The sequence below is a fragment of the Rhinatrema bivittatum genome, chromosome 5 (genome assembly GCF_901001135.1).
Source record: "Rhinatrema bivittatum chromosome 5, aRhiBiv1.1, whole genome shotgun sequence".
Classification (NCBI taxonomy): domain Eukaryota; kingdom Metazoa; phylum Chordata; class Amphibia; order Gymnophiona; family Rhinatrematidae; genus Rhinatrema; species Rhinatrema bivittatum.
In genome coordinates, this window is record NC_042619.1 from 82,630,065 (window position 1) to 82,652,968 (window position 22,904).

Genomic DNA, 22,904 nt, shown 5'->3' on the forward strand with positions numbered 1-22,904 from the left:
TCCAGTGACAGGAAGCTTGAGATACTTCTTAAACAAATTTTTGAAGTGTCAGCTCTTGGAGTGAGGGCGGCAGTCTGCAGTAGTTTCATGGAGTGAGGGCGGCGGTCTGCAGTAGTTTCATGCAGAGAGCCACCCTTCGATGGATTCAGCAGCTGCTTACTGCGCAGGAGCTACCCCTGGCTGAGGCGGAACAAGCAGACCGCCTGGAAGCAGCTGTCTCTTATATGGCGGATGCTCTGTATGATCTGCTGCGGACCTCCTCCCGAACAATGTCCTCCGCGGTGGCAGCGAGGAGGTTGCTTTGGCTGCGCCATTGGTCTGTGGACTCTTCTTCCAAGTCTCAGTTGGGACCTTCCCTTTTAAAGGGAAGCTTCTATTTGGAGACGATCTGGAGCAGCTTATCAAGGATTTGGGAGAGAACAAGGTTTACAAATTGGCGGAGGACAAACCTAGGTCTATTCGTCCTTTCAATTCCTATAGGGGTCGTTTCTGGGGCAGCAGTGTTTTCGTTCAGCTAGGGCCCTACCCTTTCCTTCTCGGCAAGCTCCGTCGAGGTTGCAGGCTTGGGCTCGCTCCTTTCGAGGCATGCGACCTCCCTGAGATGGTACTTCCCAGGGATTCTCCAACACCAAGGCGGCACAGTGAAGGTGCGCCAGTCCATTCCTCCGTTCCGGTAATAGGGGGCAGTCTCTCTTTTTTTCGAGAGGAATGGTTTAAGATCACGTCGGATCAATGGGTCTTAGACATTATAAGTCGCGGTTACACTTTAGATTTTGCTATCCCTCTGTGGGACCTTTTCCTGGTGTCTCCTTGCGGGTCCCGAGTGAAAAGGCAAGTGGTACTCCAGACACTGGCTCACTTGGAAGGCCCTCGGAGCGATCATTCCAGTACCGACGGGGGAGTGCCGGACAGGCAGATATTCCATTTACTTTGTAGTTCCAAAAAAGGAGGGCTCATTCCATCCCATTCTGGACTTGAAGAAGGTCAACAGAGCCCTTCGGGTTCCCCATTTTCGCATGGAAACCTTGAGATCCGTCATTGCGGCCGTACACAAAGGAGCATATTTGGCCTTTTTGGATCTCTCAGAGGCTTACCTGCACATCGGTATACAAGAGCATCATCAAAGGTTTCTCCGGTTCATGGTGCTAGGGGAACATTACCAGTTTCAAGCGCTGCCGTTCGGTCTTGCGATGGTACCGCACGTATTCACCAAGGTCATGGTAGTGGTAGCAGCGTCTCTGCGGAAAGAAGGGATTCTGGTTCATCCCTATTTGGACGACTGGCTCATTCAGGCAAAGTCACAGCGCCTCTGCGAGCAGGCAGTTCAGTTGGTGATACGGTGGCTTCAGTCCCTTGTCTGCGTGATCAACTTTCCCAAGAGTCAGCTGGTTCTGTCGCAAAAGTTGGAATTAGACACGATAGTGGGCAAGGTTTTCCTTCTCGTGCAGAGAATGGACAAGTTGATGTCTCAAGTTCGGCGGCTGCTGACTCTCCCATTGCCCATAGTCTGGGACTATTTACAAGTTCTTGGTTCTATGGCTTCTACTCTGAAATTGGTCCTATGGGCGTTCGCTCATTTGAGGCCTTTGCAGGGAGCGTTGCTTTCCTGCTGGGATCCCAAGTCCAAGGAGTTCCACCTTCAATTGCCTCTCCTGGATCCAGCCAGGAATAGTCTCCAGTGGTGGCTAGTACTGGAGCACTTACAGCAGGGGATTTGGAGAATCCACAGTGGCTGATTGTGACAACAGATGCCAGCCTTTCCGGTTGCCAGTCGCACTCCGCTCAAGGTCAGTGGTCAGTTCCAGAGTCGAAGTGGTCCATCAATAGTTTGGAAACCAGAGCGGTTCGTCTGGCATTGTGCAGCTTCCTTCCCCCGGTCCGCCATCAGTTGGTAAGGATCCTATCCGTCAATGCCACCACGGTGGCCTACATCAACCAACAGGGAGGAACACAGAGTAGGCTGGTGGCCGTTGAAGCGGACAAGCTTACGGGATGGGTGGAACGCAATCTGCGGCATCTCACATAGCCGAGGTCGACAACGTTCAAGCAGACTTTCTCAATCGTCAACAGCTAGACCCTGGGGAATGGGAGCTATCTGAGGAGGCGATGCAACTCTTGATCCGGCGGTGGGGTGTTCCCCACCTGGACTTGATGGCAATGCGAACAAACGCGAAAACGGTATGGTTTTTCAGCCGCAGACGGGAGCACAGAGCAGAAGGGGTAGATGCTCTAGTCCTCCCTTGGCCCAGCAGCATGCTTCTCTGTGTGTTCCCCCCTTGGCCTCTGGTGGGCAAAGTGCTCAGACGAATTGAGTCGCACCAGGGACCGGTAGTTCTCATGGCTCCAGAGTGGTCGCAAAGACCCTGGTTCGCGGACCTAATCAACTTGGCGGCCGAGGGTCCCTTGCATCTCGGACACCTTCCAAACCTTCTCTGTCAAGTTCCAATATTTTTCGATCAGGCGGATCGCCTCTGTCTAGCGGCTTGGCTTATGAGAGGCGCCAGCTGAGGAAGAAAGGGTACCCTGAGTCGGTGATTTCTACTCTGCTTCGCGCACATAAGACTTCCACGTTGCTTACTTACGCACGGGTTAGGAAGGTTTTTGATTCCTGGTGTAGCGGTTTTCAGGTTTCCCCGCAAAGAGCCACAGTAGTTCACATTCTCGAGTTCTTACAGGAAGGCCTGAAGAAAGGTTTGGCGTACAGTTCTCTTCGTGTTCAGGTAGCAGCCTTGGGCTGCATACGTGGCCAGGTGGACGGTGCTCCCCTTGCGGGACATCCAGATGTGACACGTTTTCTGAAAGGAGCCAAACATTTGAATCCTCCAGTACGTCAAGTATGCCCTTCGTGGAGTTTGAACTTGGTTCTGCAGGCGCTTTGCGACTTGCCCTTTGAGCCCCTTAAGCGGGCCACGTTAAAGGATCTGACACTTAAAGCGGTATTTCTCGTGGCTATTTGTTCGGCGAGAAGGATATCAGAGCTTCAGGCGTTGTCGTGCCGGGAGCTATTCTTGCGGTTTTCGTCCTCGGGAGTTTCTCTTCGGACGGTGCCATCCTTCCTTCCGAAGGTGGTGTCGGCTTTTCATTTAAATCAGTCAGTTGAGCTGCCGGCCTTTTCAGATTTGGATCGCGACTCCTCTCAGGCTCAGGAATTGTGAAGGTTAGACGTTCGTCGGGTTCTTCTCCGATATTTGGAAGTGACATACTTTTCGGTTGTCAGACCATCTCTTTGTTCTATGGAGTGGCCCTAAGAAAGGGCATAATGCGTCCAAGACTACTATCGCCCGATGATTGAAAGAAGCCATTGCCTCGGCATACATATGAAAGGGCCATCCCTACCTGATGGTCTTAAGGCTCATTCTGTCAGATCTCAGGCGACGTCTTGGGCGGAGAGTCAAAATGTTTCTCCTCAAGAGATTTGTCGAGCAGCGACTTGGAAGTCTCTGCATACTTTTGCTCGGCCCTATCGCTTGGACGTCCGGGCTCCGGATGCAGATTGTTTTGGTAGCAGAGTTCTCCGTGCGGGACTTACCGGGTCCCACCCCAGTTAAGGCGGCTTGGGTACATCCCAGCTGTCTGGACTGATCCGGGTACGTACAGGGAAAGGAAAATTGGTTCTTACCTGCTAATTTTCATTCCTGTAGTACCATGGATCAGTCCAGACGCCCGCCCAGTGAGTTTGGTAAGCCCGTTGGTAATTTTTTCTTTCCTTTGCTTCCTACACAGTAGATTTGCAGATGTGAAGATAATGGAAGAATCTACACACCTTACAGCTATATAGTTCTGAAAGTTAGGACCATTTGTTTTATTGTTGGTCTAGTCATTGGCTGTTAAATTGTTCAGTGGTTGAATTGTGTTTTCTTTTTGCTTGGATATTGATTATACTGAGGGATTGCAGATGGTACACCAAGTTATTAGGGGGTGCCTTTTTAGTTTGTTCTCTGACTCCACCTGCTGGAAGGGAGGCATAACCCAGCTGTCTGGACTGATCCGTGGTACTACAGGAACGAAAATTAGCAGCTAAGAACCAATTTTCCTTTGGGTTTTCAGGATATCCACTATGAATATGCATGAGATAAATGTGCATATCATGGAGGCTCGGTATATGCAAATTTATCTCATCCATATTCATTGTGGATGTCCTGAAAACCCAACTGGCTGTGGGATCCCCGGGACAAGCTTAGGAAACCCTTACCCTAGTGACTACTTGGCTGATAACGCTTTATGGACTTTTCCTCCAGGAACTTGTCTTAAACCATGTGAAAAAGTACTTTCTAGGAGTGGTTTTATTTTTTTATTTTTTTATTTTATTTTTTATTTATTGAATTTTACACAAATACACAATAACACCCTTGTGATTGAAACAATGGTTACATTATTCAGACTTGATAAGAAAATTATTTCAAGACTTAATATAACAAGTAACCATCAAATAATTAAGAAATATATGGGGGAGTGAGTAGGAACTCAAGGAGCGAAGTCAAAGTCAAAGTAAAATGAAAAAAGAAATATTTAAGGTGGTCGATCCCATGCCGAGTATACTTCTATTGCGTGCCTCCTGTTACTAGCTATGTCGCTGATGATTGGTGAGAATCAATAAAGAAACGGAGTTGTGAAGGTTCAAAGAAAACATATACGGAGTCCATATACTTGACTACGCATTTGCACGGGTAACGAAGCATAAACTTAGAACAAATAGCCAACGCTTCTTGTCTCATTTGTATAAATCTTTTCCTCCTTTCCTGAGTAGACCTCGTGATGTCAGGGAAAAGCCAGACTTTTTGGCCATAGAATTCTATGGCTCTATTACGAAAGAATAGCCTCAGTACATTATTCTTCTCAGAAAGAAAAGCGAAGGATACAAATAAAGTCCCTCTCTCAGAGAACATGTCCTCATGTGAAAGTTCCAAAATGTCTGTGATATTCAATTGAGCCTGCTGTGGTTGATTTTGTTGTTCTTCTCTTTTTGATGGTATATAATATGCTTTGGTGATTAAGGGAGTTGCCTCTGTGGGAACTTTTAATATAACATTTAGGTATTTTTTAAATAATTCCATTGGAGTTATATAAGTAATCACAGGAAAATTTAAGACTCTAATATTAGTACTTCTAATCATGTTCTCCATGTTCTCAATTTTTTTTATCAATTACCGTCTCGCTTTGTATGGAATGATATTGAAAACTTTCCAACTTTTTAACTTTTTCCTCAATTTCTTGTATTTTTTGGTCTTGCTTCTCAACTCTCCTTTCATTTTCTTTAGTGCATCTATTTGTTTCCACACACATTTTAGAAAGATTAATCACAGCATTTTCAATAGCGGCTAAAGCGTCCCAAATAGAGTCCATAGTCACCTCCTCAGGTCTTACTAGGAAGGAGGTTAATTGATAGGACTCACCCGCACTAGCGGCTCCAGCAACAGTGTCCCTTTCCTCAGTCTGCGTCGCGCCGGGCTCCAATACACCCAGCAATGATGTCTCCTCCGGGTCTCTCTCTGCCTGGGCACGAGGCCCTACGAGGTCCCCCTGCGAGGTTGCCAGCGTCCTTTTGCGGCTATCCACGTGCTAAGGTGGGGACGGGATCTCGGGCGCTCCGGGACTCAGCGAGATCTCGTCGGCCAGGGACTGAGACGCTCGCTCCATGTCTCTGTCCACCGCGGCCATCAGTCCTGTCTCTCTCGGCTGGGGTGTCGAGGCAAAGAAGGCAGGTATTGTTGCTTGCGTCGAGTCTCCTGACCCTGGTATCGGCAGGCTTTCTCGAAGCCGTGCCTTCCGCTTTGTGTGAGGCATTTTAGCTTAGTTCTTATAGCTGAAAAAGAAGTTTTTAGAAGAAAATAACTAAAGCTGCTTTCCCGTGCCTTCCCGTGCCTCCTAATCGGCTGCCATCTTAAACTCCTCCCCCTAGGAGTGGTTTTAAAACTGCTGGTTGTAAGTATCATGGAATATCTCTTGTTTTAATATTATTTGAAAGGGTAAGCAACAGTCCTTTGTTTACCTGTTCCACTCCACTCATAATTTTCTAGACTTCTCTTTTCCAGTCTGAAGAGCCTAACCTGTGTAGCTTTTCACAGGGGAACCCAAAGAGAGTATCCACTGGGGGGGAGGGGGGAGTAGGAGCAAGTTTGCCCCCCTTTTGGTTCAGGCTGCCAGTGGCGTTGCTGTGGAATGGCATGTGATGCCCTTTGCCACCCCGGCCAGAGTATACCATGCAGGAGAGGCCACCGGGAGCAATGTGGTCTGAGTAGAATTTTGAGAAATTTTGTTAACCAGTTAGATTTCTTTTATAGGGACCCCTCCCTACATGATGACCATCCAGGGACTCCTAAGGTGAAGTTAGTCTTTTTCCTAGTAGTGCAGTGAATCCCCTTTTTCAGTCACCAAGAGTCCAGAGAGCTTTTGCCCCTTAAGTGCTTCACAACACGCAGTTCATTTTTTTCTGGGGTGAGAGGACTCTTCATGTTTGCCTGTGGAGATGAAAGTTCTGACACATCTTCACAGTTTCTGGTTAATGGTCTCTTCCAGAAGATGACTGGAGACACTTCTGGAGATTAGAAGACCTGCCCAACTGATGCCAGACGTGTCACTTTATTTTTTGACATCATGGTAGCCTACATCCCTGGTATAACCAATTTTCCTATACTGTGTAGGAAATACAGGAAGTGCTAACAGGCATGTAAGAACATAAGAACATGCCATACTGGGTCAGACCAAGGGTCCATCAAGCCCAGCATCCTGTTTCCAACAGTGACCAATCCAGGCCATTGTCTTACTGTGATCAGATTGTACTCATGTGGGTCTGGTGCATTTTGATAGCTGTCTACTACGACCATAATCTGCACATGCAAGTTTGCTGTGATCGCCATATGCTGGTGATAGATATGGTGGCCATATTTCATGTGTTCTGTTGTGATGCAGATTAAGACAAAACATGCTGGATGATCACATGTACATGGAATCCACAAGAAGATGTGCTCTTAGGTAAGTGTGAAATTTAAAGATTTCTGGTCTGTTGTGGTTAGACTGTTCTGCTCTGCCCTGCCCCCTCCTCCAGCCGTGTGAATTGAGTATTGCGAGTGCTCTTTACTTCCTCTTGTATATTTGTGGGTGATTATGGATATTTCTCATTGTAAAAAAGTTCTGGACTCCTTTTTTTCACCCTTGTTCTGCATCAGAAGAATACTATAGGACAGCGTAATTGCTCCACCCTGGCTGTTATAGATCTCAACCTTTGGACAGTTGAAAATGAGGTTATAATGTGTGGAACATACCAAGATATTTACTGTTTATGGTGCGCTGTAGAATACCTCCCTCAAATATTGTTTACTGCGCTGCATTTGTGTAATAGTGCTATAGAAATAAGTAGTAGCAGTTTGCTTTTCTCGGAGAATACATTACAAGTAGGACAATGTGGAGCCTGGCGAAGGAGGAGATATCAGTTAGTTTGCTGTATGCCAAAGTTTTGTGCTGTGACTAAGTACCTCAGCTGAGCAGATGAAGGAAGACATGAAATAGTCAAAATTGCAAGCCATGGTCTTGCAATTAGGGCGTGCGTGTGCGTGTGTGTTTTCTTTTTTTGTTTCAAGACCACTTGCGTCTGAGGTGGACTAGTCTTGGGGTTTTCCTAGACAGATTACATCACTTTTCCTATCCCTAACGCATCTTCCCCCCATGCTATTTCCTAATCTATTTGTATAAAAATGACAATGCACGCTATTGTAAGAGAGGTGGCATGCAGAATGTAGCTTCATTGGAGATATGCAAATTTATGCCTTTGATGTTGTTAGTTCTGAATTGTTATCCTAATGTGACAAAAGGGTATCCCAAGTATCCATACAGGATATAACAGTAAACAGATAATTAAAGTGAATTTTTAAAGCATTGCTCATGCTAAAAAGCTCATATACACAAGAATGTGGGCTGCTTGCGAACGACGTGTATTTTAAAAGCCAGAGGTTATGCATGAATATACGTGTGTGCAAGTAACAAAAAAGGGGTGGGAAAGGGGAGGAGTTGGGGCAGGGCATGGGCATTCTGGGGAAGGGCCAACTGTTACACGCATAACTCCGTATTTTAAAACCGTAGATCACAGTGAGCAGCGGCTTGTAGACTGTGTAACTATACTGCAAGGACAGTATGGCTTCAGCAAGGATGTAATCTAAGGAGCAGGTGGTAAATTAAAAAGTTTATGGACTAGCAGGGCTGTTTTGTACTTGATTCTGAACTGAATCAGAAGCCAATGAAGGCTTGACAGAACTGGGCTTATATGTTCCTGAATCGAGAGTCCTGAAATTAATTGGCCTGTGGCATTCTGCAGCAGCTGTATTGACTTCAGCACACTTGCAAATAAACCTAAATATAGTGCATTGCAATAATCAAGCAGCAGCATTATTATGAACTGAACCACTGACTGTCATCAGAAGGTAACAGTGATCTGAGAGGACGAAGTAGTCGCAACTTGTAGAAACCTGATCTAACAACAGCTTTGATCTTTGGAATAAATGATAGTTTTGAGTCGATAATGATGGAAAAGTAGTTTAATCTTTTCCCCACTGATTAATAAAGAAGCAGGATTAGAGATAGTTTTCATGGTGTTGCATTAGTTCAAGCTCGGTTTTTCCTAAATGTAGCTAATTTCCTTGATTTTAGTCATTCAGAAGTTTCACTCCAGGACTTTTCAACAGGTAAATGAACTGGATATCGCGCTCATGATTTAAAATTCGAGTATTTCCGCACGTGCACAGATACACACATGTTTTAAAACGCGTGCTCGTTTTAAAATTAGCCTATGCATTCACAACTCCAGCAGACAGTCCCAAAACTTCACTTAAAAATTGTATATGACATTTCCTAGGTATGTCCCTATTATTTTAAGCTAAAATATGGATTTTTTTAATGCACTAGGTGTACATATTGTTGGCAGTGCATTTCTCTGAATCCTGATTTTGGGTGAGCCAAGCTCTCTGAATTTATACCTTTCCTCTCTGATAACATCAGACTCTGTTGTCACCCCAATCCAGGATTTGGAGATCTGTTTTTGGGCTCAGAATCTGAGCATGCTGTCTTTCCTCGCCCCATTCCAGATGCTCATATTACAGTGTGGAAGGGTGGGATGAACACATACCTGAACAGGAATGAGAAGAAATGACTAGGCTGCTCGTATATTCTGTGGCTCAAAGTGGGGCTCTGTCCTGAAACCTCACTTACACTTCATTTTCTTGAAAGTCTTGAGAGAGACACCACTTCTTAAGGTTTTTGTTTTTTTTAAAGTAGTATGCAGATTCATTCATTTGTTCATGTCAATGAATATCTTTGGGGCAGAATTTTTTTTTTTTTTTTTTTTTTAACAGTACTAAAACTTTGACATCAGATTAATGAATCTGAATGCTTCTTATGACAGGCTTTTATGATTAATTCTAACATGACTTGAACAACATCTGAGAGAAAACGCACATCTTGATACTTTAGAAACACCAAAAATAATTTTATTGCTAATGTAAGCATAACTGATAATAAATAGTAGAACTTTCACAATATAGGACAGATAACAAAAGTCAAACAATTATTGTGTGTGATACAGAGAGCCTAAAAATCCGTGTCAGCCACTTGGCCTGGTGAAAACAACTGATTACTGCCAAAAGAACAACTTGCCTAAGCAACAGCAGCTCCAGCTGCTTTTATATAAAATATACTCATACTATTATAAATTTACATGCTAGTAAATAGAATGCACTGCTCCAAATTTATGTAGTTAATAGCCAGTTTGTGAGAACACTCTGAACTAGTTACACAAACCAAAACAGAAATCTACCTGATTCTAACTACTGGCTTAACAGGAACAAATGTTATACATGTAATACAGTCTGTACAAAAATATTTTCACATACAACAGAATCTCATAAAAGAACATCTGTAAAGTAAACACTTTTCTATTACAATTCAATCACATGACAAATCCTAATCTGGGAGTAAATCATCTCCTAACTCTTCATCTGCAAAGTCATCATCTTCAACTCGTTTTTTTGCTGCTGTTTTTGGTCTTTCCGTTTGTGGGCCAAGAGGATCCATATATGAGGCATCTAGAATTCAAAACAAACATTTTTACACACACACTCACTAAAGAAGCTAACATATTACTGCAAAACTTGACTAGAATCAGGAATATGACATACCAAAATTAACTAATTTAGTAAGTCAACCAATAGACTACCAAAACCCACAGAATACAAACATAAAATTACTGTCACAGTCAGTGCATGTCTCTGAAAGACAAGTCATCAAAACCAGTGGTAAAAGTATAAGCTAAAAACATTTTATGCATTCTCTCCAGCTAGTTCACTTTTAAACTCTTCAGTTAAAACAATCTTGATGCATATTGTCTACTAAATAAAACAGCATGCAAGTAATCTTATTGTGATCAGCTTTGTGAATAGTTTCAAGCACTGCACATGAGTAAATTTCATTCAGAAACCCTAAAGACTACAACAGCCCACTATTCACTATGCAACTTGTAACAAAGACCAGAAAAGCAAAGATGTACATTTAAGCGACATGCACATTGAGTGTCTATTACAATTGTTTCAATATATGCCTCAAACCAAGAACAGGAGAAAAAGTTTAGGTTTTATAGAAAGACAGCTGATTCTTGCTGGTGATTTTAATACTGTTCTATGGTATTTCTTGGATTGTTCTAAAATGGATAACAGACACGATAAGAAGGTTAAGATGGTTTTATAAAACTATACAAGTGATCTTGGATTGGTTGATGCATGGAGAATTGTTTGTCCAGAAGATAACATTTTATTCTCATCCACATGACACTTATGTAAGAATAGATTACATAAGGATAGTGAGAGGAAAAAAGGAAAGGCTTGGAGAATACACAAATTGGCTCTATTACTTGGGTAGATCCTACACCTCTTTGGTTAAATGATTGTATCTCTGAAGATTCTGAGAGATGCCTATTCTACAAATTAAATGACAGAATACGCTCAAATTACAAAAATATAAAATGAGTAGGCAAAATCATCTGGGAATAATTTATATTTTATATACTTGAGCTACTTCATAAGTTACATTTAAAGTATTAGAGATACCTCACAGCACACACTGCTAGGCATACTATTTTAAGGAGCTTTATTAATAATACTGGCTTAATTTAAAAATCTGGAGGAAAAGGCTTTTCGAGAAATTCCAATTAGAGCCGACTTCATGTGCACATATACATCAACAGTCTGTCTATAGGTTTGGATCTGGAAAAAAAAAATCACTCCTGTCAGAGTCCTCATGTCTTGAAAATCTGCTGTGGATAGGATGCCAAACAAAAAAAGTTATTAGGCAGCCACATAAACAGACAATCTCATAAGCGATCTTTTCTTTCAAAAAGTAGGCTAAAAATGCATGATGTAGTAGGTACCATGTAAGGGGGTATGTTCTGAATTACAAGGGTTTTAAAACAGTATGCATGGGTCTTAAGAGAACATAAGTGGTAGAAAGCATTAGAAAGTCAGCATGTTTAATATAGAAGATTCTTGGAGATACATTATGAAATGTCCTCAATGTTAATAGGGGTAAACTTCGAGGTAGATTTTAAAAACATACGCGCGTGCGTACTTTTGTTCGCGCCACTGTCGCGAACAAAAGTACACCAGATTTTATAAGATACGCGCGTAGCCGCGCGTATCTTATAAAATCCGGGGTCGGCGCGCACAAGGCTGCGCAAAATCGGCAGCCTGCACACGCCGAGCCGTGCAGCCTGCCTCCGTTCCCTTCCCCTATCTACCCCACCCCCCAGCCCTATCTAAATCCCCCCCCTTACCTTTGTTGGGCAAGTAAAATGTGCAGTCAAGCCACACATTTTACTTTCTGAAATTAATGCCTGCCCAAAGACAGGAGTTAATTTCGGCCGGCACCGGGGAAGTGTACAGAGAAACAGAAAATCTGCTTTTCTGTACACCTCCGACTTAATATCATAGCTATATTACGTCTCATGCCCCAAAAATTAAAAAAAATTAAAAATTAAAAAAAATTAAAATTAAAAATCTTCCTGCGGCCTGGAAGACTGACACTCAATTATGTCGGCGTCCATTTTCCGAACCTGTGGCTGTCAGCGGGTTCGAGAACCGACGCCGGTAAAATTGAGCGTCAGCTGTCAAACCTGCTGACAGCCGCCGCTCCTGTCAAAAAGGAGGCGCTAGGGCCGCGCTAGTGTCCCTAGCGCCTCTTTTTACCGCAGGCCCTCATTTGCATGCGGGCCAGTACTAAATCGTGTGCACAGGAGAGTGGCCTGTGCTCGCATCGGGAGAGCGGGCGCTTGCTGGCTCTCCCGCACTTTTTTCTGTATCGGCCCGAATGTAAACAGAAGCCGACACAAGTTCTACATGGCACACAGTTAAACACTTAAAAAAAACTGACAGGTAAGTGCAAGCTCAAGACAAAAAGTCAAAAAAATCACAAAAAGCTTCCACATAAATTACTGGAACCGAAATTTCAATTATACCAACAGGAATTAAAGAATAATTGATCCAGGAGGAAAAAGACCTCAGAACTTATATGCAAGTTCTCTATGGAACATATAAGCATATGGTTAGGTAGATCAGGCATCAGTCTTAAAAAAACACCCCTCCATTTTAAACCTTTTATTCAGATTCAAAAACATCAAAAAACATTTTATTATTCCATTTTTTTCTTTTCTCTATTCTTTCTTTTTTCTATATATGTCTATATGTAAAAAATCTTAGTTGTTTATCTTGACAATAAAACTTGTGAAACTGGCTTGTATGGCTGGCTGGCCCGATATAATGGGACTTAATGTTAATTTTCAAATAAAGATTTACAATGTCAAAAAAAGAACTTATTTTGTTGTCACTGTGTGGCAAGACGAATGCGCAGACTCTTGACTGTGTTCCCAGAATTTAAGAGGTGAAGATTTTGTGATTTTTTGACAGAGTTAAACACAACATCTTTCTGATTACTATTTGCCGTTTTTTACAGATTCCCAATAAGGAAATAATGAATATGGTACATGCAAAAGTTTCTGCATCCTTTCAGTCAGTGCAATGTCCACCTTTGGCAGAAATAATTGCCAAATATTTTCTGTAGCCAGCTAAGAATCTTTCAGTTCTTGCTTTTGGGAAATTTTTCCCACTCTCTCTTGCAAAAAACTCTTAACTCAGAAATATTCTTAGGTCTTCTTATATGTCATGTATGTTTGAAATCTCCCCACATATTTTCAGTAATATGCAAGTCCGGGGACTGTGAAGGCCATTTCAAAACCTTCGTCTGTCTTTCCTGTAAATACTTCATGGCTCTTGCTGAAGTATCCAACCTCTTTTCAGCTTTAATTTCTTCATGCATTGTGGGACATTAACTTCTAGGATATGTTGATATTTAATTGAATCTATTTTTCCTTCCACGCACACAATAGTACTTGCGCCACTGGCTGCTACCCAACTCCAAAGCATAACAGATCCATCTCTAAGATTAATGGTTGGCAAGGTGTTCTTGTCTTCAAAAGCTTCACTTTTGTTTTTCCAAATGTATCTTGTATAGTTGTGGCTGAACAATTTAATTTCATCAGTCTAAAGCATTTTGTTCTAAATAGATTCAGGTTTATGAAGGTTTTGCATTGCATACTTTAGACCAGCATTTCTCAACCTTTTTTATGCCAGGGACCAGCTACCTACCTTACTTAACTTACATGGACCAGTTGCAGTGCTGATGAGCAGGAAGGGGCAGTGAGAACGGGAATATACCCCCCCGCCCCCCACACACCCAATGTTTAATCACATAGGTCAGCCCTACAGCTGCTGCGAGTCATTTTAAGAAGGAACTAGCCAGTTTAAAAAAATTTTCTAAAAAAATTGCTCTTACTAAAAAAGAAGCAAAAACAAAAAATACCCCACAACAAATCCTTTACCCCTAGGCTTCTCTCTTTTCCTTATACCAAACAGCGAGCAGTATTGTCCTCAGAAAAGAAAAAAAATACATCCCTCTCCTTCCCATTCAACCATCAGTTGATCTTTGGGGTGAAACCCCCCCCCCTCCCTCTCAGTTTTCCTCCCCCTTCCAGTCAACTACTAGATGGCCATTTAAAAAAAAAAAAATCCCTCTCTCTCTTCATTGTAACATAATAGCAATCGGCAAAAGAAGACCAAATAGTTCATCCAGTCTGCCCAGCAAGCTGCACTTGGTGGCAACTGCTGCTCTATGCAGGCCTCCCCCTAAGCCCTCTGTCAAGGGCAGCAACTCCACTCTGTGCAGGTTACCCCCCATTCTGTTAGGGTAGCAACTGCTGCTCCCCTTGCCAGCCAAGTAACACTACTAGAATTAATGCCCTTGCCACGTGGACTTTTATTTCCAGTTGGGGCCGATCTCAAAGCCCGAACTCTGGAAGGGGAGCAACCATAGCTGAATGCTAATGAGCCACAATGAGACTGAGTCAGAGTCTGCTGTGCTCTCAGGCCCTGCGGAAGTCTCTTCCCAGAGATCGGGCCTCAGGACTGACCCCAGCTGGAAAACAAAATGGTCCATGGGGCAAGGCAGGAATGGTGGGAGGGGGGGGGGGGGGTTTAGAAAAGTCCCTGCTGGCTGTGGTGCAGGATGAAGTTTAGTATATGCACTGTAGAGCAAGTCTTGCTTACTTCTCATCCTCCTGCATTGACTCTGCTCCATGGACTGGCAGAAATGCTGCCAGGGACTGGTGGTTGAGAAACACTGCTTTAGATGATGAGATTGTAGAAAGATTTTCCTTCTGACAATTCTCCTATGCACATCACTGCTGCGTAAGCAATGCTGTATTGTGGTCCTGGGGAAAACTTAAGTCTCGCGATGGGTCCCCTTTTTCGCGCCTTTTTTCTGCTTTAAATGTTTGTCTCCTATGAGGGTGTTTACGCTCCTTGGTGAAATTTGGAATGAAACTATAAGAGGTATGTTTCTTTACTTTTGCATTAAATGTGGTAGCCTTTCTTTTTAGTTCCACTATCTACATGTATTTCTTTTACATTTCTTTGATGTCTACGGTCCCTCCCGACGCAGCCACAGCGAAACACGGGACCGTGTCGGGGGACCCTTATAAGATGCCTGCCGTTTGAAAGTGGAGTTGCCGTTCTAATTTTGTGGAATAAATACACACCTTTCAAAGTCTTCTTGGTGGAATTCAGATGTTTCCTTGCACTATTGTCGTCTCGAAAACTTAAGTATTCCAATGGTAGCTAAACGTTTCTTCAGGTCATTTGCAATGATTTGTATGTTCTGTTCTGCAGATCTTACCAGTTTTTGGGCAATTTTATCAGAGAAGAGACGGCTGAGGGGAGATATGATAGAGGTCTAATAAAATAATGAGTGGCGTGGAATGAATGAACATTAATCAGTTGCTTACTCTTTCAAAGAGTACAAAGACTAGGGGACATACATTAAAGTTACTGAGTGATACACTTAAAACTAATAAGATAAAATATTTGTTTTAATCAATGCATAATTAAGCTCTGGAATTCGATGCCAGAGGATGTGGTGAAAGCTATTAGTGTAGCTGTGTTTAAAAAAGGTTTGGACAAGTTCCTGAAGGAAATGGCCATAAACTATTATTAAGGTGGAGTTGCAGAAATCCATTTCTCATCTCTGGTATAAGCAGCATGGTATCTATCCCTTGGGATCCTGCCAGGTACTTGTGACCTGGATTTGCCATTGTTATAAACAGGATACTGGGCTTGATGGACCTTTGGTCTGACCTAGTATGGCAAGTCTTATGTTCTTCTGCAATTCCCTACAGTTTACTTTGAATAATTGTGTGTCATTTGATCACTTTAGTCACTGTTTCCTTTTATAGATCATTAATGCATTTGTTAAATAATACTGGGACCACTACAGATCTCAGGATCACTCTACTATTTGCTCTGTTCAAAGGGAAAATTGGCCATTTAATTCTACTGTTTCCTATCCACAATAGGACAATGCTTCCTATTTCATAACTTTATAATTTCCTAAGGAGTCTCTCATGAAGGATTTTATCAAATGCCTCCAGAAAATCAAAATATACCATTTCAACTGGCTCACTCTTAGCTATGCTTATTTACACCTTCACAAAATTCTAGTAGATTAGTAAAGTGCAACTTCTGTTTGTTAAATCCATGTTGGCTCTTTCCCATAAAGCCACGTTTATCCATATACCCAGTGATTTTATTATTAACTATAGCTTCCACCATTTTAAGCAGCATGGACATAAGGATCACAGATTTGTAGTTTTCTTGCTCATCCCTGTAGCCCTTTTTAAAAACTAGTGTTACATTGGCTATCCTTCAGTCTTCAGGTAATGATAGACTGCAGACCTGCTACTGACAATCTGAAATTTCATACTGTTCCTTCAGAACTCTGGAGTGAATATTGTCAGGTCCTGATGATGTGCTACTATTTAGTCAGTCTAGTTGCTCTAGCTCCTCTTCCAGATTCACAGTGATTTGCTTCACTTCCTCTAAATATAACCTATAATGGTTCTGGTGTTGATATTTCCCAACATCCTCTGCAGTGAAGACTGAAGCAAAGAATTGAGTGTTATCCTCACTGAGTGCCTCTTTTACCTCCTCATCATCTAATAGTTTAATGTGCAGGCCTTTTTTTCTTGATGTACTTAGATATTTTTTATTAGCTTTTGCTTCTTGGCAAATTTCTTCTCCATTCTCTCTTGGCGTACTTAATTAGGGCAAGATTTTAAAAGGCTTACGCGTGTAGGTGGCCTTATGCGCGCCGGACCTATTTTCAAAGGCCTGGCCACGCGTGTAAGTCCCAGGGCTTCGGGAAAGGAACAGCTCGGTTGGGGGGTGGGGTGGGGCATGGCTAGAGGCCCCTGGCACAGCAGCCATTTGCTGCTGTGCTGGGGGATCACGTGCCGGCGTGTGCAACCTGCGCCTGCTCCGAGGCAGGCGCAAAAGGTAAGGTAAAGTTTTGGGGGGTGCTAGGTTAGGGCTAGGGGCGGGTAGGTTAGGGGAAGAGAGGTTAGTGTAGGGGGTTGGAAAGTTTCCTCCCAGTCCGCTCCGAAATTGGAGTAGACTGGGAGGGAACTGAGGAAGGCCGTGGGTGTCGGTGCGCGCAGAATGCACAAGTGTGCACCCTTGAGCGCGCTGACCCCTGATTTTATAACATGCGCGCACCACCCCTTAGTGTTTTATAGCTAATTTGACAATGCTTATGCCCTTTCCTATTTTCCTCATTAGTATCTGCTTTCCATTTTTTAAGGGATGCTTTTTGGCTTGATAGACTCTCTTTCAATATCATGTAATTCTGCTGACTGTAATTTATCTTCTTTCAACCATTTTTAACTTGTTGAATATATTGTATCTGGGCTTCCAAAATGGTGTTTTTAAATAATCTTTACACCTCATGCAAACTTAACACTCACAACTGTTTCTTTCAGCGTTCTTCTAATTTCCTCATTTATCAGTAGTTTTTATTATTCTCCCTTCAGTGGTTATGATCACTATTGTCAAGCAACTCATCATCATTGTCCCTTTGCTTCAGGTTCTGCATGCCACTGAAAACTGTTTCTAAAGTAGTGCCTCCTCTTATCACTTCCAGAACCAACTGCTCCAAGAAGCAGTCATTTATGGAATCTAGAACCTCTTTCTTCCTAGCTTGCCCCCAGGAGACATTCATCCAGTCAATATTGGGGTAATTGAAATCTCCCATTATTATTGCATTTTTATTTTTACTAGCTTGTCTAATCTCTATTGGCATTTCATATTCTATTTCACCATTCTGGTAAGATGAACAGTAATTCAAATCAAGATTTCTTGATTGCCTTTTCAACAATACTTTACTGTATATAAATTTCCCTGTAATACATGTAATTTCTATTCATAGAGATTCCAGAGTGCATTTTATTTCTTGAAGAACTTTTATCCTACTTTACTCTATGCTGCCCTACCACCAGTTCAATCTACTCTGTCAGTCTCATAAATTTTGTACCCTGGAATCATAGTATCCCATTGGATATTCTCATTCCACTTGAATTAACTGTTAATAATAAGCGAGGGAAAAGGAATTTAAAACACATATAGGTGTCTATATGCAAAAACCAGAAATCTGAATAATAAGATTGGAGAGTTAAAATGTATGGCAGTAAATAAATATATAGGCATTGCTGAGACCTAGTGAAATGAAGATAGCTAATGGGACACTTTTGAAGATACGTCACTTCAAACCATGTACTCCTGACTATCTGCTCTCTTGCAAGATCTAGTGGAAAACTGCTCTGTCTGCTTTTTAATTGTAAGTGCCAGCAGCTAGCTTCTGTTCCGGTTAGCGTGGAGGTTCTCTAATTGGAATTTGATCCCCTAAGTAACTGACTATAAATGCTAGGAAAACTGGTTATGTTCCTTCTGATTTCTATATATTTGTCTATGTAATTTGGTATAAGACTTCTAAACTGGATTGCAAACTGAATTCTTTCTTCCTGTTTGACCTTTGAAAATATCAACAGAAAATATGTTGAAAAAATTATGAATGAAAAAATCTCTTTTCAGATCCATAAGGGGATAGAATACATGGGACCCCAACCCTCCTTCCAATATAGAAGATACTGCTCATTGGAAGACCTCAGCAATCAACTAACATCACAACTTACTCGCATAGACCTCACCAACCCCAACACAGCTCTCCTCTCCTGGAACAAAATTACAGAATCCATAGCCAACAAACTATGCCCCCTTGTAACAAAAAAACTCAACACCAACTCGCCCAAAAGACATCCGTGGTTTACCAACGAACTCAGAAAACTGAAACAAAACTTAAGACAGAAAGAAAGCAAATGGCATAAAGCCCCTTGTACTAGCACACTCTCCGCCTATAAATTGGCACTCCACCAGTACAAGACCTCCACCTCCAGATCTAAAAAGAACTTCTACGCGCACAAGATCCACGACCTCGTCTTCGACGCCAAAGCGCTCTTTGCCTTTGTTTCCAATTTAACCCAAATCAACGCACCAGTTATCCCTTTCAATCAAGCACAATCAAAAGCCGAAGAACTGGCCCTGTTCTTCCATAACAAAATCATCAACCTCTTAACACAGCTGCCCACCTCCACCCCCCCCTTACCTGAGCTCACATCAACTAACCAACAACAAAACCATATATCTCGATTCGTTCGAACCCATCTCAACTAAAGAGATTCAGTCATTTCTAAAGAAAATGAAACCCTCTTCTCATCCTGCAGACCATATCCCCACCAAACTTCTCATGACAATCCCTGACTCCATCTCCCAAACCCTGGCAGACATCATAAACTGCTCTTTATCTCAAGGCATATACCCAGACGATCTCAAACTGGCATCCCTCAAACCACTTCTAAAGAAGCCAAATTTAGATCTCAAGGACCCGAACAACTTCCGACCGATCGCCAATTTACCATTCATAGCTAAGATCATGGAAAAACTAGTTAACATACAAATTTCAGACTACATCGAAGATAACAAACTCCTATTCCCTTCCCAATATGGGTTTCGCAAAGCTTCCAGTACAGAATCTCTCCTCGTATCGCTGACAGACTACCTCATTTTGGGTCTCAACAAAGGACAGCAAATCATTCCTACTGATTCTTTTAGACCTCTCGGCAGCTTTCGATACCGTTAACCACGCCATCCTCATAAACCAACTCTCAACCATTGGAATAACAGGTACGGCTCTAGCCTGGTTCAAAACTTTCCTCAACAATAGAGGCTACAAAGTGAAAATCCACAACGAAGAATCTCCCTGCCATGACGCACCTGTAGGAGTCCCTCATGGATCCTCCTTATCACCCATGCTCTTCAACATTTACCTACTTCCGCTGTGCCAGCTTTTAACCAACCTAAAACTTAAGCACTTTGTCTATGCAGATGATGTCCAGATAGTGATCCCTCTTAAAGAATCCTTCGTCAAAACTCTCGAACATTGGGAATCCTGCCTCCAAAAAATCAGTGACCTGCTCGCCAGCCTAAACCTTGTATTAAACGCCGCCAAAACTGAACTCCTGCTCATTTCCCCAGAAAACAGCAACAACACCATCACTCTTCCAACCAACCCACTCTCCTCCCAGGTCAGAGACTTAGGAGCTATAATTGATAACAAGATGAATCTGAAAGCATTTGTCAACCATACAACCAAGGACTGTTTCTACAAACTCCTAGTGCTGAAAAGGATAAAACCACTTGTCCATTTTCATGACTTTAGAATAATACTACAAGCAATAATCTTCGCAAAGTTAGACTACTACTAGGTCTCCCATCTTCGTACACCAAACCTCTACAGATGGTCCAAAATGCGGCAGCAAGAATTCTTACCAACACCAGAAGAAGAGACCACATATCCCCCATCTTAAAAAACCTTCATTGGCTCCTTATTCACTTCAGAATCATCTTCAAGCCCATCACCATTATATATAAAACCTTCCACCACCTTACATCACTTGACCTACAATACCCACTCAGCCAACATAACGCCTTAAGACCGACCAAAGAAGCATACAGAGGATCCCTCCAGGTACCTAATACCAAATTCACTCGGCATATAACTTTAAGAGAACGGACCTTCTCGACAGCTGGACCATCACTCTGGAACTTTATCCCAACGAATCTTCGACAGGAGCCCTGCCTCCCAACATTCCGAAAAAGACTTAAAACGTGGCTGTTTAAACAAGCTTTTCCAGACTCCTCCTAAATCTCACCTCACCAACTTAAAGAATGTAGCCACACCAGTTATCTGTAAATAATTTATGATGTTAAATTACTACTGTATTTCTCTCTTCTCCCAGTTCGATCACCCTTGTTCTTTGTAACTGCAATTCTTCTGCACTAGTTCCAGTTTTAATGTATTTTGCACCCCTTGTTCAACTGTAAACCGGCATGATGTGATTGTATTATGAATGCCGGTATATAAAAAAACCTAAAAAAAAATTAAAAAACAAAACAAAACATAGAATAACGACAGCTGGAAAAGAGAAAAAAAATCATTAAACATTTCTAGACAAGCAGCAGACAGGCTGGTTTGTGCTATGGATTTGCACAGGTGAGAGTCAAATATAGAAATAATTTTGGGTTTCTCATGAACTGGGCCAGCAGAGCTGCAAAGGCAGTAACTACAGCCTTCGGAAGGGAATTGTGCAGCATGCTACATCACCTGATATTTGGTATAGAGAACTGCAATCCAAGAGGAAACTGGAAAAGTTTTCTGGATGTTAGTTTAGGATTTATACTAGCAATGACAGCTGGGAAAGGGAAGAGGGCTGGTAAGACAAGGTAGGTGTCAGTCTGTGGATAAGAAGCCTTACAAATGTTCTGAGCTTCTTCAATTAGTTTCTATGTATCTTATGCCCTTAACTCCAGAAAGCAAGGAGTTATGCCAACATATTCCAAGCCACTATTCATAAAGGTAATATTTAACTTTTATTTGATTTTTTTAAAAAAATGTTATATCCTGATTTACAGAAGTAAAAAACTTTCATTATTATAAATAAGCATTTTTCTAATTGCCCAATAATATATTAGTAAATAGTTACTAATCTATCAGTCAGATTGGGCAACAGACTTCAATTAGTGCAACAGTGAACAAACTAGATTTTATGTGATAATTTACTAATACTCTGCACCACTGAATTTTATAACAATGTAATAACAAAACAAAATAAAAATAACTTCCACTGTTTATGCTGCAACTTCTTTTAAGCAGTTTGTCTTGTGCTTGAATGCCCGATGCAGTTTAAAGGGGTTCCCACCTCTTCATGAAAATGAGAGCACCACAGACATTTTCTACTTGCCTATTTCTTTCTTGCTGCTGGTTTCATAGGGCTCATTTGTTCCTGGCAAGGATCGTAATTTGGTACTTAGGCGCTCACCTTTAGCACTGGCAGTGCTGCTCTGTCCACTGTCTGAAAAACATACAAATAAGATTTGTAAACATGGGTTAAACAAACAGGAAAAGTGAGCAAGGAAAGAACTGACACACTATAGTTGCCAACTCTAATATCAAAGATGGTCCTTGATGATTATGATTCAGCCATCACAAGCATACTATAAACATTGTTTTTCTATTCTAAGGCAATCCCTGCTTTCTCCCTAACAATTGTTTGAATAGAGACTCATGGAGAGAAAATGATATCTTTGCAATTGATAAGGCATCTGCCAGGCATATGAAATCACTTTTTAATAGAACTCTACTGAATGTTATATATAGGAATCTTTGTGAAATACTTTTAAAAAAAATATGTTCTCTCCTATCCCACTGTCTAATAGATGCCCGCTTTTATACTTCTTGTCCCTACCCTAGAATAAGCTAGAACTCAGCAACTATCATTTAGCTAAGTACTTCAGTGACAAATTCATGGAGAAGCCATAAGGAGTGGTGCATAAACACTATAAAACTTTTTTCCTTAAACCCAGCAGTTTTCTCCTGTGCCTTTGTGCTTCAAGTTCAATTGGAACCAGAGCTGGATTTAGCACCATGAACCTTCATTTGCAATTACCCAGGAATTCCTCACTCTTCTCCCCCAATATACCTAGTTTGGCCATTGCAGTAATGGTCTTGGGCCAGGGGCCATACACCAGGACTCCTTCAGGAACACTGAAATCATTAGGTGTCACCGGGTGTCACCTATTACTCCCTCCCTGATGGGTCTTGTAAACGCTGCCTCCGCAGCACCCCTGGCTGACTAAGGGAGCAGAAAAGCTGAATTGGAGATTGAACTAAGGACCTTTAGCATGGCAGTGCACAGCACTGTCACTATGCCACTGGGCTGGCCCAACGTTATACAATTTAAAACAAAGTGTAAACAATGAAAATGAATTGGGATAACGATGTTATTTATTTATTTATTTCTCGAGTTTTATATACCATCGTTCGGTTTCACCATCACAACGGTTTACATGATTCGACTGGTAGAGCAATACAGA

The 22,904-nt window shown here is 42.0% G+C and overlaps 1 protein-coding gene across 3 annotated transcripts in view; it reads right to left on the bottom strand.

Annotated features, from left to right (window-relative positions):
- Positions 1 to 9,454: 9,454 nt before the first annotated feature.
- The window catches only part of LOC115092050 (intraflagellar transport protein 88 homolog), a 283,575-nt gene continuing 270,125 nt past the window's right edge, over positions 9,455 to 22,904 (bottom strand). For all 3 annotated transcript variants that reach the window (XM_029602517.1, XM_029602518.1, XM_029602519.1), the window contains exons 25-26: positions 21,773 to 21,883; positions 9,455 to 10,070 (exon numbers count right to left, since the gene is read on the bottom strand). In XM_029602517.1, the coding sequence (XP_029458377.1) occupies positions 9,949 to 10,070; positions 21,773 to 21,883 (233 nt within the window). In that variant the 3' untranslated portion in view covers positions 9,455 to 9,948. The remainder of the gene's footprint in view (positions 10,071 to 21,772; positions 21,884 to 22,904) is intronic.